At 36.7% G+C, this 12,631-nt stretch overlaps 1 protein-coding gene and 1 pseudogene across 1 annotated transcript; one reads left to right on the top strand and one right to left on the bottom strand.

Moving 5' to 3' along the window:
- The first annotated feature begins 892 nt into the window (after positions 1 to 892).
- Positions 893 to 6,601, top strand: LOC120249916 (annotated as a pseudogene).
- Positions 6,602 to 9,333: 2,732 nt separating this feature from the next.
- Positions 9,334 to 9,942, bottom strand: LOC120250329 (auxin-responsive protein SAUR71-like). Its single transcript, XM_039259134.1, has one exon. It carries the CDS (start codon positions 9,900 to 9,902, stop codon positions 9,561 to 9,563), a length of 342 nt encoding a protein of 113 aa, XP_039115068.1. The 5' UTR covers positions 9,903 to 9,942; the 3' UTR covers positions 9,334 to 9,560.
- Positions 9,943 to 12,631: the final 2,689 nt, after the last annotated feature.

The raw sequence follows: 12,631 nt of genomic DNA on the forward strand, positions 1-12,631 counted from the left end.
CATATACTAGAGGTGGAATTACGGGCTCTGGGCGACCCATGGTCACCAACCCACCCCAAAAACACAAGTGCTCCGCTTAAAGTTGACCCTAAAAACCAGGGCGAGCTCAAATGTTTTACCGATCGAATTCGTACGGGCCGTGGCGTTGGCCTCGATTCCCACCACCCCATCAATTCTAATAAAAAAATAATATATAATATATTATTTATAATATATATAATTATATATATATATATAATTATATATATTATAAATATATATATAATAGTAATAGGCTTGAAAAGAGTAAATATTTATAATACTTGTGTCAGTATTTTTTTAAATGTTTGAAAAAAATTTTAGGGGTCAGTAGTAGTAGTTTTATTTAGTTATTTCAATTATTTTTATAAAAAAATTATTTATTTTTTGGGTTGCAAATTTCTGGGCCCCGGGCTCTAATGACAATTAAAATCGGGTCGGGTTTGGATCAAAAACACTGTCTAGTACTACCTACCACACTCGAATATATGAGTTACATATTTGAGTCTAGCCCAGCCCAAACCCGACCCAGCCCGGCCCATGTCCACCCCTAATACTTGGTAACCACAAAGGAAGAGAAAAAATAGCTAGATGCATGCCTAGCGTAGAGCCAAACCTAAATAAACCAAAATTGACGGGCGTTAATTTCACTGTAAGTGAGGAAAAGTCAGGAAATGAGAAAAATGTCACTTCCATGAAGTGGGGGGAAGTGATATAACTTCCAGAACTTCTGTGTTCATTTGTCATAAAGTGAGAATAAAACCGAAGTTCTATAAGTTTAAAAAAAAAAAAAATTACAAGTGAAAAGAAGTTAGTTTTTATAGATTAACTCACTTCTCCCCATTTCAAGATCCTGAAGTGAGCTCGATTCAAAAATTCACTTCAATCGAAAATAGGGGAAATGTCACTTCTTCCATTTTAGCACAAATAAACACCAGAAGTGAAAGAAATCAAACCACTTCTCCTTGTTTTCTTCCACTTTCTCTCAAATGAACATGCCGCACATCAAACAAGAGTATAGATAGGAACCCACTCAAGTTTCCATCCTTGCATCCCTTCTTCAACCCCTCTCTCTCAACACAACAAACCATGGGAGACATCTCATTCCCTAACCTCAAAAACCTCAATCTCAACCAGTCCAAGAAACCTTCAGTCTTGCATGCACCGCAAGAACTCAAAGATGATCCACTCAATTGGAAAGCATCCACTGAATCTCTCACTTGCAGCTTTCTCACCCAAATCAAACACATGGTAACCCATTTCCATTCCTCTAACATCCATCTCACGGGCTTTAACCTCACCATCGGCCATGTCACCGCCGTAGCTCGCAACTCCGGCCACGACCACCCCTTCATAACCCTCTCCACCACCACCACCCACCCTCAAGTCGAGGCTAGCTACCGCTGGTTCTGCGACAGCACCGCCAAAGGCATCGACAGCTACGGCATCACCGGCTTCGGTTCCACCTCTCAACGCGCACTAACAACCCAGAAGTTCTCCAGCAAGAACTCATCCATTTCCATAACGCCGGAATCCTATCAAACAACTCCTCCCTTCCAACTCCGACCACCCTCGCCGCCATGCTCGTCAGGACCAACACCTTGTTGCAAGGCTACCCAGCATTCGCTGGGAGATCCTTGAAGCTCTTGTCAAGATATTAAACCATGGTGTCACTCCATTTGTAATGTTTGTAAAATTTTTTCTTTCAACTTTGACTGATTTGACTGAGTATTATTGGTGAGTGGACCCCATTATTTTGTCTCTTTGCCCTTAAAAACCGGATCTTGTTGGAGTAAATTATGGACTTGTGTTTGTTTTGTTTAGTTTTTAAGGGGAGCTGGTATGCTGGTTTAGAACTCTTGGTAGTGTGTGTGTTCTCCTTGAGAGCTTGCCTTTAGAAACACTTCAACTCCAGAGCTTGAGGTTTCCTTGGTGGTCATAGTTGCAGTCCTGGAATCTTGCTTCCTCTTTGGCTGGAGGTTAAATCCATGCTTATGTTCCTTTCTTTAGCTTGCCACTTTGTTGTGATTTGTTTGAAGCATGACAGTAAGCATGATTTGTATTCATTACTTTAGTTTGTCTTAATTAACTTTGTATGCATACGTATAGCTTTGATCTTGTTGTTAGATCCGCAGCCATGGTATGTGTTGTTATATAATTGCATCTGGTTTGTGAGCATAATCTGGTCATCATGCTTTTAAATTTGCCTTATGATAATTCTTTTATTTTATTTTTTATATTTTGGTTTTTGTTTTCTGGAATTTCTTAGAAATATGGTTACATATATTCATGCATGTTTGTGTTTATGTATTTTTTAAACCTGTGTAATTCGGATTATTTGTGTGAGAAGTTTTCCACTTTTCCTAAACTAATTTGTTTAAATTTAAGGTTATCTTGAATGCTTGCTTAGTCTAATTAAGCCTTGTATTATCTTTGTTTCAAACCCTTGATTTCAGAGAGGGAAATTTGAGAGTTTTTGTTAAACCGTAGATATCTTCTGGTGATTTATGTTTATACCTTTTCTTTTATATATATATATATATAATATTGTTTAAGTTTTCTCAAGGTATCCTTTAGATCTTGCATGATAATGTTATTTATATTTATGTGTTCATACAGCATGCTCTTAGTGATGTCCTGAAATTAAATTAAATTTAATCTTTAGTTAAATGATCTAAATCCTTATTTATGTGCTTAAGTTTGACATAAATGCCTTCCATGATCAAACAATTATGGATGTTCTGGAGGATAATTTTGGCCTTAATACTTGTGTTTGTAATGTTTAGTGTTTAAGTTAAAGTTGTTAATCATTTGTGTGGGCGTTCTAAAATCAGTGTGTGATTTATACTTCTAAATATGTTCTTCTGGGTTTTAGTACAAGTTAAAACCCAGCCCTAGTTTTGTTCTGAGTGTAATTTTTTTTGGGGTTAGATTTTTCGTAGCGAGCTTAAGTTCGTGGGATTTGATGAACACGACCTTGTAGCTCGGAGCCAGGTAGGTTCTCGCACTGTGTATTCCGTATTTCTGGCAATAATTATTATTTAATTATTGCATTGTTTAATAATTTTATTTATTTATTTATTTGCATGATATTTATGTTTATTTATTTATTTTCTTATTTGCATTATTTATTCAGTAATTCCTCTGTCTGTATTCCGTATTTTCTGCAGTTTTTAGTCCATCTCCATTTCTGGCTCGTCCAGCTAGGAGGAGTAAGTCCTAGCCATGTGCACATGTTTTCTGTAGTAGCGCTACCGCCCGACTGCGGTCGAAGATCCGGCTATGACTGTTGATATTCTGTTCAGTTCTGTTCCGACTTCATAGTCGAAGATCCAGCCTCGTGTTGTTGATTTCTGTTATTAGCCAGGGAGATGTACATGTCTGTTCTGCGTGTTTTTCGTACTTTGGATTATTTTTGTATTCTGTGTATTTTCTGCATTTTGTACGAATTATAATCTTTTATTCTACAATATCTGCCATATCTGTTGTTTCTGCGATCCTACTGGGCCCTTGTGGCTCATGCACTCTGTGAATTCTGTTCTCACAGGAGAAGATCAAGTCTAGGATCAGGGGGTGTCTGGGGGTCGTATTATCTGCTTTTATCAATATCTCTATATTACCCTTTTGTGAGTGTAAGGCTTGTATTCTGACTGTATTTGTATTTTGCGAACTGTTGGGTTATATTTATATTCTGTAGGGCTGCTAAAGTCCGTATTTGTAGTATTTCAATTTCCAGTATCCTATTTGTGCATTTGTGTTTTGTTCATATCTGCTTGTTAGGGTTGACTTGACTCTGACCAGGTTATAACTGAGGCCTTGCACCTAGTGGGGCCCAGTCCCATTGGATGCGGCTGGTCTGTCCGCCGGCCCAGCTGTGGGGCTGGGACGTGACACCATTGGTGCCGCTGTACGGCACCATCACCGTCTCCGGCGACCTTGTCCCCTTGTCCTACATCGCGGGGTTCTTAACCGGCCGGAAGAACTCAAAAGCCACCTTGCGAGATGGATCTCTTATTGGTGCAAGCCAAGGGTTGGAACTCGCCGGAGTGACGACCGGATTCTTTGCTCTCCAAGCTAAAGAAGGCTTAGCATTGGTTAATGGGACATCCGTTGGCGTCGGCCTCTCCGCCACTGTTCTCTTCCACGCTAACATTCTCACCTTGCTAGCTGTCGTCCTCTCCCCCATCTTCTGTGAAGCTATGCTCGGAAAATGAGAGTTCGCCGATGCACTCATCCACAAGCTCAAGCACCACCCAGGCCAAATCGAAGCAGCCGCCATTATAGAGCACGTACTTCAAGAAAGCTCCTTCTCGGAAACAGCACGCAAACTGCATGAAGACAACCCGCTGAGCAAACCGAAACAAGACCAGTACGCACTCCGAACAGCACCGCAGTGGCTCGGCCCGCAGATTGAGATGCTCCGGCACGCGACTTGTTCGCTCGAACGAGAGTTGAACTCTGTGAACGAGAACCCGTTGATTGACGTGCGAAAGATAAAGCACTGCATGGAGGGAACTTCCAAGGGACACCAGTGGGCGTGTGGATGGATAACACGAGGTTGGCAATGGCAGCTATCAGGAAGCTTATGTTTGCTCAGATGTCGGAGCTTGTCAGCGAGTTCTATAACAATGGGTTGCCTGCCAACCTTAGTGGTGGACCAGACCAGAGCTTGGACTATGGATTCAAAGGTGCGGAGGTTGCGATGGCGGCATACATGTCGGAGCTTCAGTACCTTGCGAACCCTGTCACGACTCATGTTCTAAGAGCCGAGCAGCACAACCAAGTTGTGAACTCGCTGGGAATGATCTCTGCCAGGAAAACAGAGGAGGCTGTTGAGATACTGAAACTCATGTCAGCCACTTACATTGTTGCTCTTTGCCAGGCAGTTGATCTCCGGTGTGCTGAGGAGAACTTCAAATTTGTAGTGAAGAAGCTGGTGAGCCAGAGCTTGAAGATGAATGCTAATGAAGTTCAGGTGAAGTCTGGGTTTTGGAAGAAGAAGCTGATTGACGTCATTGAGGAAGAGAATGTGTTTAAATTGTTGAAATTGATTGAAGATCAAGTACAATTGCAGAGAAGAAGCAGTGAAGCTGCAGCTCAGTGTGTCCTGGTGTCATTTGATAAGAAGTAGAGGGTATGTCAGTCTTTTCCCATGTTTGAAAGTCTGTTAAAGCAGTTGGAAGATCGGAGGAAAGAAACGGATGATGAGGATTTGTTTGATCAGTGATATTGCATAAGTTCGAGGCAGCAAGAGTCCAGTGTTGGGGTTAGCCAAGTCCAGTGTTGGGGTTAGGTTCTTTGATCGTATGGTCAGGATTTAATCCATCAAAGACAGAGGTTTAAGTTCAAGGCATTAGAAGAGACTTGGATTGTGTTTGTTCTGAATGGCTGAGATTTGCTGATCAAGGGATTTGTCTTGAGTTCGAGGCAAGGAAACAGGTCAAGCGGTGCAGCTGAGGAGAATCTGACACGTGTGGGTTGACTAAGCTGGTTCATTTCATTTCAGTTACTGAACTTTTACAGAGATATTTATGTGTTCATATAGAAGAGTGTTTTTAAGGTCTTTTTCTGGTAAGGTGTATGATGGATGAATTTTCCTGCTTAATTGAGTGAGTTTTAATCCAAACTTTATATAATAAAGTTGTAGTTCTTGGTCTTAACTCCTTGTGTATTGAATTTGAGAAGAATCAGAGTTATATACAATCTGGTATCATTATTTTGGTGACATGGCTTCAGTTTTACTTTTTTCCTGGTTTCTTGAGCTTGCATGAATTTTCCTGATCAAGTGTTTGAGTTTTTTAAGTTTATTTCTATAAGAAACTTGATCAGATAGATCTGAATTATCTATATAGTGATCTCTGCCAGGAAAACAGAGGAGGCTGTTGAGATACTGAAACTCATGTCAGCCACTTACATTGTTGCTCTTTGCCAGGCAGTTGATCTGCGGTGTGCTGAGGAGAACTTCAAGTTTGTAGTGAAGAAGCTGGTGAGCCAGAGCTTGAAGATGAATGCTAATGAAGTTCAGGTGAAATCTGGGTTTTGGAAGAAGAAGCTGATTGACGTCATTGAGGAAGCGAATGTGTTTAAATATATTGATAATCCTTGTGGTTTGGAGTCGCCATTGATGCAGAAGCTGAGAGGATTTCTGATAGAGAAGGAGATGAGTGAGAAGAGTTGTAGTCTTTCGAGGATCTCTGAGTTTGAGGAGGAGATGAAGGTGGAGCTCAAGAGAGAAGTTGAGGCTGTTAGAGAGGCGTTGGAGAGTGGGCAGGCGCCATTGATGAACAGGATCAAGCTCTGTAAGTCTTATCCGGTTTATGAGTTTGTTTGTGAGGTCGGAGCTGAAGACTGGGTTGCTCTCTGGTGCAAGGAGTGTGTCTCCTAGTGAGGACTTTGATAAGGTTTTCATGGCCATTAATGAGGGGAAGATCATTGATCCTCTGCTTGCTTGTTTAGAGGGATGAAATGGTGCTCCTTCAAGCATTTACTAGTTATTTAGTAGAAGTTCATTAAGGGATCGAGTGGTGTCTTTGCTAGTTCTGGTCTCTAGTAGTTGTAGTTGTAGTTGTTTTATTTTGATGAAATTGTGAAGCAATGCATATATATGAATGCAATATAGATTAATCATTCAGATATTTTAAAGAAAAATAATTGAAAATTTGAAAGTAGAACATGAATAAGCATCTACAAGGGAAATGATGCAAAACATTTTGTTTGTGGTTTCTGTTTATATCATCCTTCTCTCTATTTATCTTGTCAAATACAACTATATTATGGGTTGTTTAGATCATTTATACCTGACACAAAAACACTTAATTTATGAGTTAAATACTTATGAGGTTTTATTTATGTTTGGATGGACTTTTTTGGATAAGCTCAAGCTGTGAAATAAGCCTAACAAAATAATAGCTTATGAAAATAAGTTGTTTTTGATAAGCTAGTGGTTAAGTGCAATTACTAAAATGCCCTCAACCAATCCAAGAAATTACATTTTTTTTTTATATTTCCCAAAATTCTCTCATCCCCATCTCAAATCAGCCGAAGTCCTACCTATCTCGACTCCGATCTGCCGATCCATCACCATCTCATCTTTGCGATTGAATTTTAGCTACCATCAAGAACAATAATAATAATGAGAACAAAAAAAAACAAAACAATAACAATAACAACAACAATAATACTACTACTAATAATAACACATTTAATTATAGTGACAAATATTATTTATTTGTTAAGTAAAATATGTGAGTAATGTATAATTATTGGGTTATTATCATAATTCAGTAAATGTGCATTTTAGTAATTTATCAATAAAAGTACTTTTGAAATAAACATCCAAACATTTTCACATCCGCAAAAGTGCTTCTGAATCTAATTCATCAAAACAAAAAAATATGCATAAGCACTTAACGTACTCTTAAAAGTACTTTTTTCAAAAGTACTTCTACAAAACTTTAAAAAAAAAACATTTTTTCTAAAGGCCAATCCAAACAAACCCATAGAGTTTCTTCTATTCATTACTGTCTATCTTCTCGAATCTAGAACAATGGAAGCAAATGTTTGTATAAAATAAACTACAAGATGCACATGACATTTGCTATAAGAAATTTATGTGATTTTCTTAGATTTTAAATTAGAATTAAAAATAACAATCAGATTTCATTTTGTTCCTAGTGATTTATGCCTACGAAAGATCACAAGTAAGGGCTTCCATATTTTTGGAATCTTTAGAGAAAAAAACAATCGTATTTTCAATTATAAGTTTGTTTCTTTTTTTTTTTTATTATGTGTAAAACTGCTCATTTGTTAACTGTGTGGATTTCTGCAGTCAGAGACCCGTCCCAGCTCCTTCCTAGAGACTCTGTTTAGATAGTTAAGCGCTCACTCGATTTCTTAAGCATCAAATCGGCCAAACTTACCAGCAGCATGATGCCTCCGCAACCTTAGGAGTGATCCTCCTTCACCTGATTTAGAAGACCTCTGTCGTGCTTGGTGGACTTCGTTGTCTCGATTTTCGGTTGTTTTTCAGTTATGTTTATTGTTGTTCTTTTCCCTAAGGGTGAATCACCCCTGGTGATGCCTTCTCTGTTTCCTTTTTTCTTCTTGTTTCTGCCCGTGTTGTTTCTTTTTCTGCTTTCTTTGTTGTTTTTGTTTGTGTTCGTTTGTTTGTTCTCATTTGGTTTTTCTAATAAATCCGTAGTATGGTTAAGGGTTATAAACAAATTTTAAAAAAAAAAATTTATTGTTTCCATGTCAGTCATGTTCTTCTAAGTTCTAATCCTCCTTTACATTATTCTTCCAAATACTGTAATAGAGATTTCTTTTATTTGTCACAATTATCACCCCAAATTTATGATATTTCAAAATGATAATTTGTATGGCAAGCTCTCCAAGATTTCAATACAATAAATCTCTAAAAGGAAAAAGTCCAATATGGTACATGGTACATAGATTCATCTTCAAAAGTACGAAAGGTGTCTTTCTAATTAAAAAAACATGTCGGTACCACATCAGTTACATTAGACAAGATAATTTTTGGGAAGAATTGTATGGCTGACTTTCAGCCATATCAATAAATATAATATCTTAACTAATAGCTTCTCCAGTTAAGCAATGAAACGCTATTCTACCACAGAGTCAGCAACCTGTTCATTTTCATCTGATTAACATCAAATCTAAACATTGTTGTTCCCTAATAAAAACCAAGAAGGTCATATTCACCATCAGAGAAAGGTTGTCAACATGCTCATCAGCATTGACCACCATAAATATATATATTTGATTCTACAGACAAAGCCATTAATTCATAACTGATGATAGTGACTTCTTAAAGACTTTTGCTTGACTACATGTTGACTGAAAAATAGTTCTGAAATAAAAACCATTTATATAAGAGGAAATAAATATTTAAAATAACCCTTCTTTCTAATATCTTCTTTTTCTTCTTTGAACATGAGTATTAATACTAAAACATTTCCCAAAAAAATAAAGGAAAAAAGAAAAGGAAAAAAAAAAAAAAGGACATCTGCCTCAAAGTGTTCTCCTTTTGATTGCACCCTTCTTTTTCTTTACAAACCAAAAAGTGACGCTTCATCACATTCACATTTCCAAAGAAACGTATATTAATTGCATGACATCAATTCATTCCAATTAATTAATTACTTATTTAATTCACTGCTAAATAAAAATGGAAAGTTACTAAAAACACCACAATGAAACACAATGACGAGTGGATTCAAACAAAGAAATTATAACAAGAAATAAGTCAATATATATATATATATATTAAAAAAAGAATAACAACATTAACTCTCGAGAAAATGGAACAACAAAAGAATATACAACACCCAAACCAATCTAAACCAACATGGGTGGGACCCATTATCATGAATCAATAGTGATCCAGCCCATCAAGTGCCCAGAACGACCAACCAAAAGTCCAAACTAGCCTCCAAACAACCACATCCCTTCCCCAACTACATAGGGTATTTCCGTCAAATTGCTAAAGTTATTCTAAAAGAAGCGAAGAAGTGAGTGTGCTCTTAGGGCTTCTCCTCGTCGTCATCTCCATCGACGCCGGGGAGCGAGAGGGCGAGCTCTTGGGCGGCGGCGGGATCGGAAATGGAGTCGATGAGGCGACGGAAGAGGGGGACTGGGCAAGGGATCCGAAGGACGCCTCGCTGGTTGTAGCCGTACTCGAGGGCGGAACGGCGGAGAAGCTCGGCGAAAGCGGGGCGGCTGAGGAGATCGGCACGGACCTCGAACCTCTCCATCTCCTCTCCCACGTGCACCGGCACGTGACCCTCGGCCACCACCGTCTTCCTCGTCTGGTTGCATCCCGAGGAGTCAGCAACTCGCGAGAGCCGTCCGATCAAACGCTTCATCGTCGAAAGAGAATAGAGTGCGTGTGTGTGTGTGTGTGTGTGTGTGTGTGTGTTTGGGAGATGGGGTTGGGGATTCAGGTGTTTCCTTATATAGGTGGAGAAAAATATTAGAATTTTTATTTATTTATTATTTATTTTATTTTATTTTATTAATAATAATAATAATAACAATAATAATAAATTGATTAATAAAAAGAAAGGGAAAAAAGGTACAGATGCAGTACCTGAAGGTACAAGAATATATAGACAAACCGACTGGGATTGATTGTGAGGACTTGAACAGCGTATGAGCTCATCAGCCTATAGATGGCTCACACGTAAGCATTATTGTTCAAACTAATTTTGTATTTACGTAGCCCTTTTGAATTATTTTATAATATGAAAAATAATTAGATACCATTTCTGAAATAATTTCGTCATATTTATAAATCTAGTGATTATATAATTACATTAAAAAAATATTAAAAAAAATCAATAAATAAACAGTTAAATTGATTTCCCACCCTCAATTTTTGGGTAATTAATACTAATTTTATTTTTTGAAGTTTTATTTATTTATTTGATGTGATACCACATGGCAAGATGATGTTGTTATAGTAAATGCCCATTAAAAAAAACAATCAATTGAAATCGGTGATATAACGAGATACCATAACATCTTCTAAATCTATGTAGACATTCACATGAATCCACAAGGCCATCAAGTCAAGTTAATTTGACCGTTGATGGAGAATTTGACTTGACAATTCTTTCAAAATTTATACTATTAAAAAAATAAAAAATAATAATAATCAAATTAATGGTTAGGCCAAAGTATAAAAATGAATATGATTAAAAATTGGCATGTAAAATATATAAGGCTATGCAAAATTGCATATAATACTAAATATGAATACTTCAAACATTTTTAATTGGTTATTAAATAATAACAGATAATTAATCGAATTAAAAAAATAAGTGAAAAAGAAACTCAATAAAGATGTGATATTATTGAGTTTTCCAAAGTGTATATATATATATGTGTATATATAATGTGGGATATTTGTGTCTCCGTGGTCCTATTGGGTACGGTGCAAGGTCGTCCTATTATTTGCCTACTTGTTCTATGTAAACACAAGAAATGGTCCTATGTGGGGGTCCCTAATTTGTTTTTATATTTAGACAAGTAGGCATAGGCTAGCTAACCATCCGATTCCCAAAATAGCCCTTGTCCCTAATTTTGTCATTGTTTTTCCAGCTATTATTTAGTATTTATTATTCCACTTTCTATTTTGCCCTTGCTCCACATGATTCAATTTTGACTCTTTGTTTCCTTAATTTTTTTTAATCTTAATTTATTATTGTTGGATTATTTATCAAGTCACTTCACAATAATGGCAAGCAAAAGTTATAATTTACCAATAAGCTCTTACATAGTTATCAGACCCGGCCCGGACATCGACCTCTGGCCTCAGTCCCGGGCTCGATCAATTTGGCTCAAGCCGGGATCATTTGGGATCGATCTTTGGGTTAATAAAATTATTTTTTTATATTATTTTTTTAAATTATAAATTAGTTTTTAATTCTATAATAATATATAATATTCATTTATTATTTGTTATCAAATAAATAATATGAAGGGAAAAATAAATTAGTAAAAAAATACATGACTAAACATAAAATCAATACATATAAAATTTCAAAAATTCAAGCTTCATAGCGATCGACTATTCCACAACACAAATTTAAATTTAACACCAAATCAATCTACAATACATGTTTAAACTTAACATCAAACCATTTTTAATCCAATACATAACAAAACTAAAAGGATGAAAGGGTCATTTTTTTACCCTCCAACATATAAAAAAATATACAAAAACTAAAAAAATAAAAGGTTATTTTATAAACAACGATTAACCCGCTCGGGTCATTGAAACCCGACGGGTCACGGGTTTAATGGGTCACACGGCCATCATCGGGGATACTGCAGGGTTGATTAGACGTCTCGGTTCAATGTAGAGACCCGAACCCGGTTTAATCACCGGGTCACCGGGTCGACCCGGTCGAACCGCCGGGCCGGTCCGGGTTTGATAACAATGAGCTCTTACATTCCCTCTTTCCATGCAAACTCCACATAATAGAAATGATAAAATAGTACTCATAACTCCTTTATTTATTGGCATCACTATTGATACTTGGACATGGTGTTTTTTTATTTTTTATTTTTTAAAAAAATGAATTCAAAAGTCTCAACTTATATGCTACAACTTAAATAAAATATTAACTTTAAATCTATGTACATTTTTAATACGTGATTTATTTATATTTTATTTTTAAAAAAATGATGAAACAGTTATATATGTATCCGCATAACTACCAATATTGTAACTTAAAAACATAATAAAAGTTGAACTATTTCATTGAACTTACCTGTTAGGCAACCATTGTTTTCATATATAACAAATATGATACTCATGCATTGGAAAATATTGGAGTAGTTTGTTTTAAGGTTAAGACTTTAAGTGATGTATATATATATAACTCGTACTGCATGTGAAAGCAAGTGGGATGGAAGGTCTTGCAGTTGTAAGTACGTCTCAAGAGAGAGATGTCCCTTTTGTATTACAAACCACGTTCTTTTTTACTATTTACGTGCATGTAAATGTTTGGGACTTTTACTTTCCACTCCTTCAAACATTACCAAATTGTTTGCCATTAGTTTATTTTTATAAAAAATTATAAGCCAA

This window comes from Dioscorea cayenensis, chromosome 19 (assembly GCF_009730915.1).
Source record: "Dioscorea cayenensis subsp. rotundata cultivar TDr96_F1 chromosome 19, TDr96_F1_v2_PseudoChromosome.rev07_lg8_w22 25.fasta, whole genome shotgun sequence".
Taxonomy (NCBI): Eukaryota; Viridiplantae; Streptophyta; class Magnoliopsida; order Dioscoreales; family Dioscoreaceae; genus Dioscorea; species Dioscorea cayenensis.

Excerpts from the sequence above, each read along its gene's own strand:
- LOC120250329 (XM_039259134.1), bottom strand. The coding sequence starts at position 9,902 with ATGAAGCGTTTGATCGGACGGCTCTCGCGAGTTGCTGACTCCTCGGGA.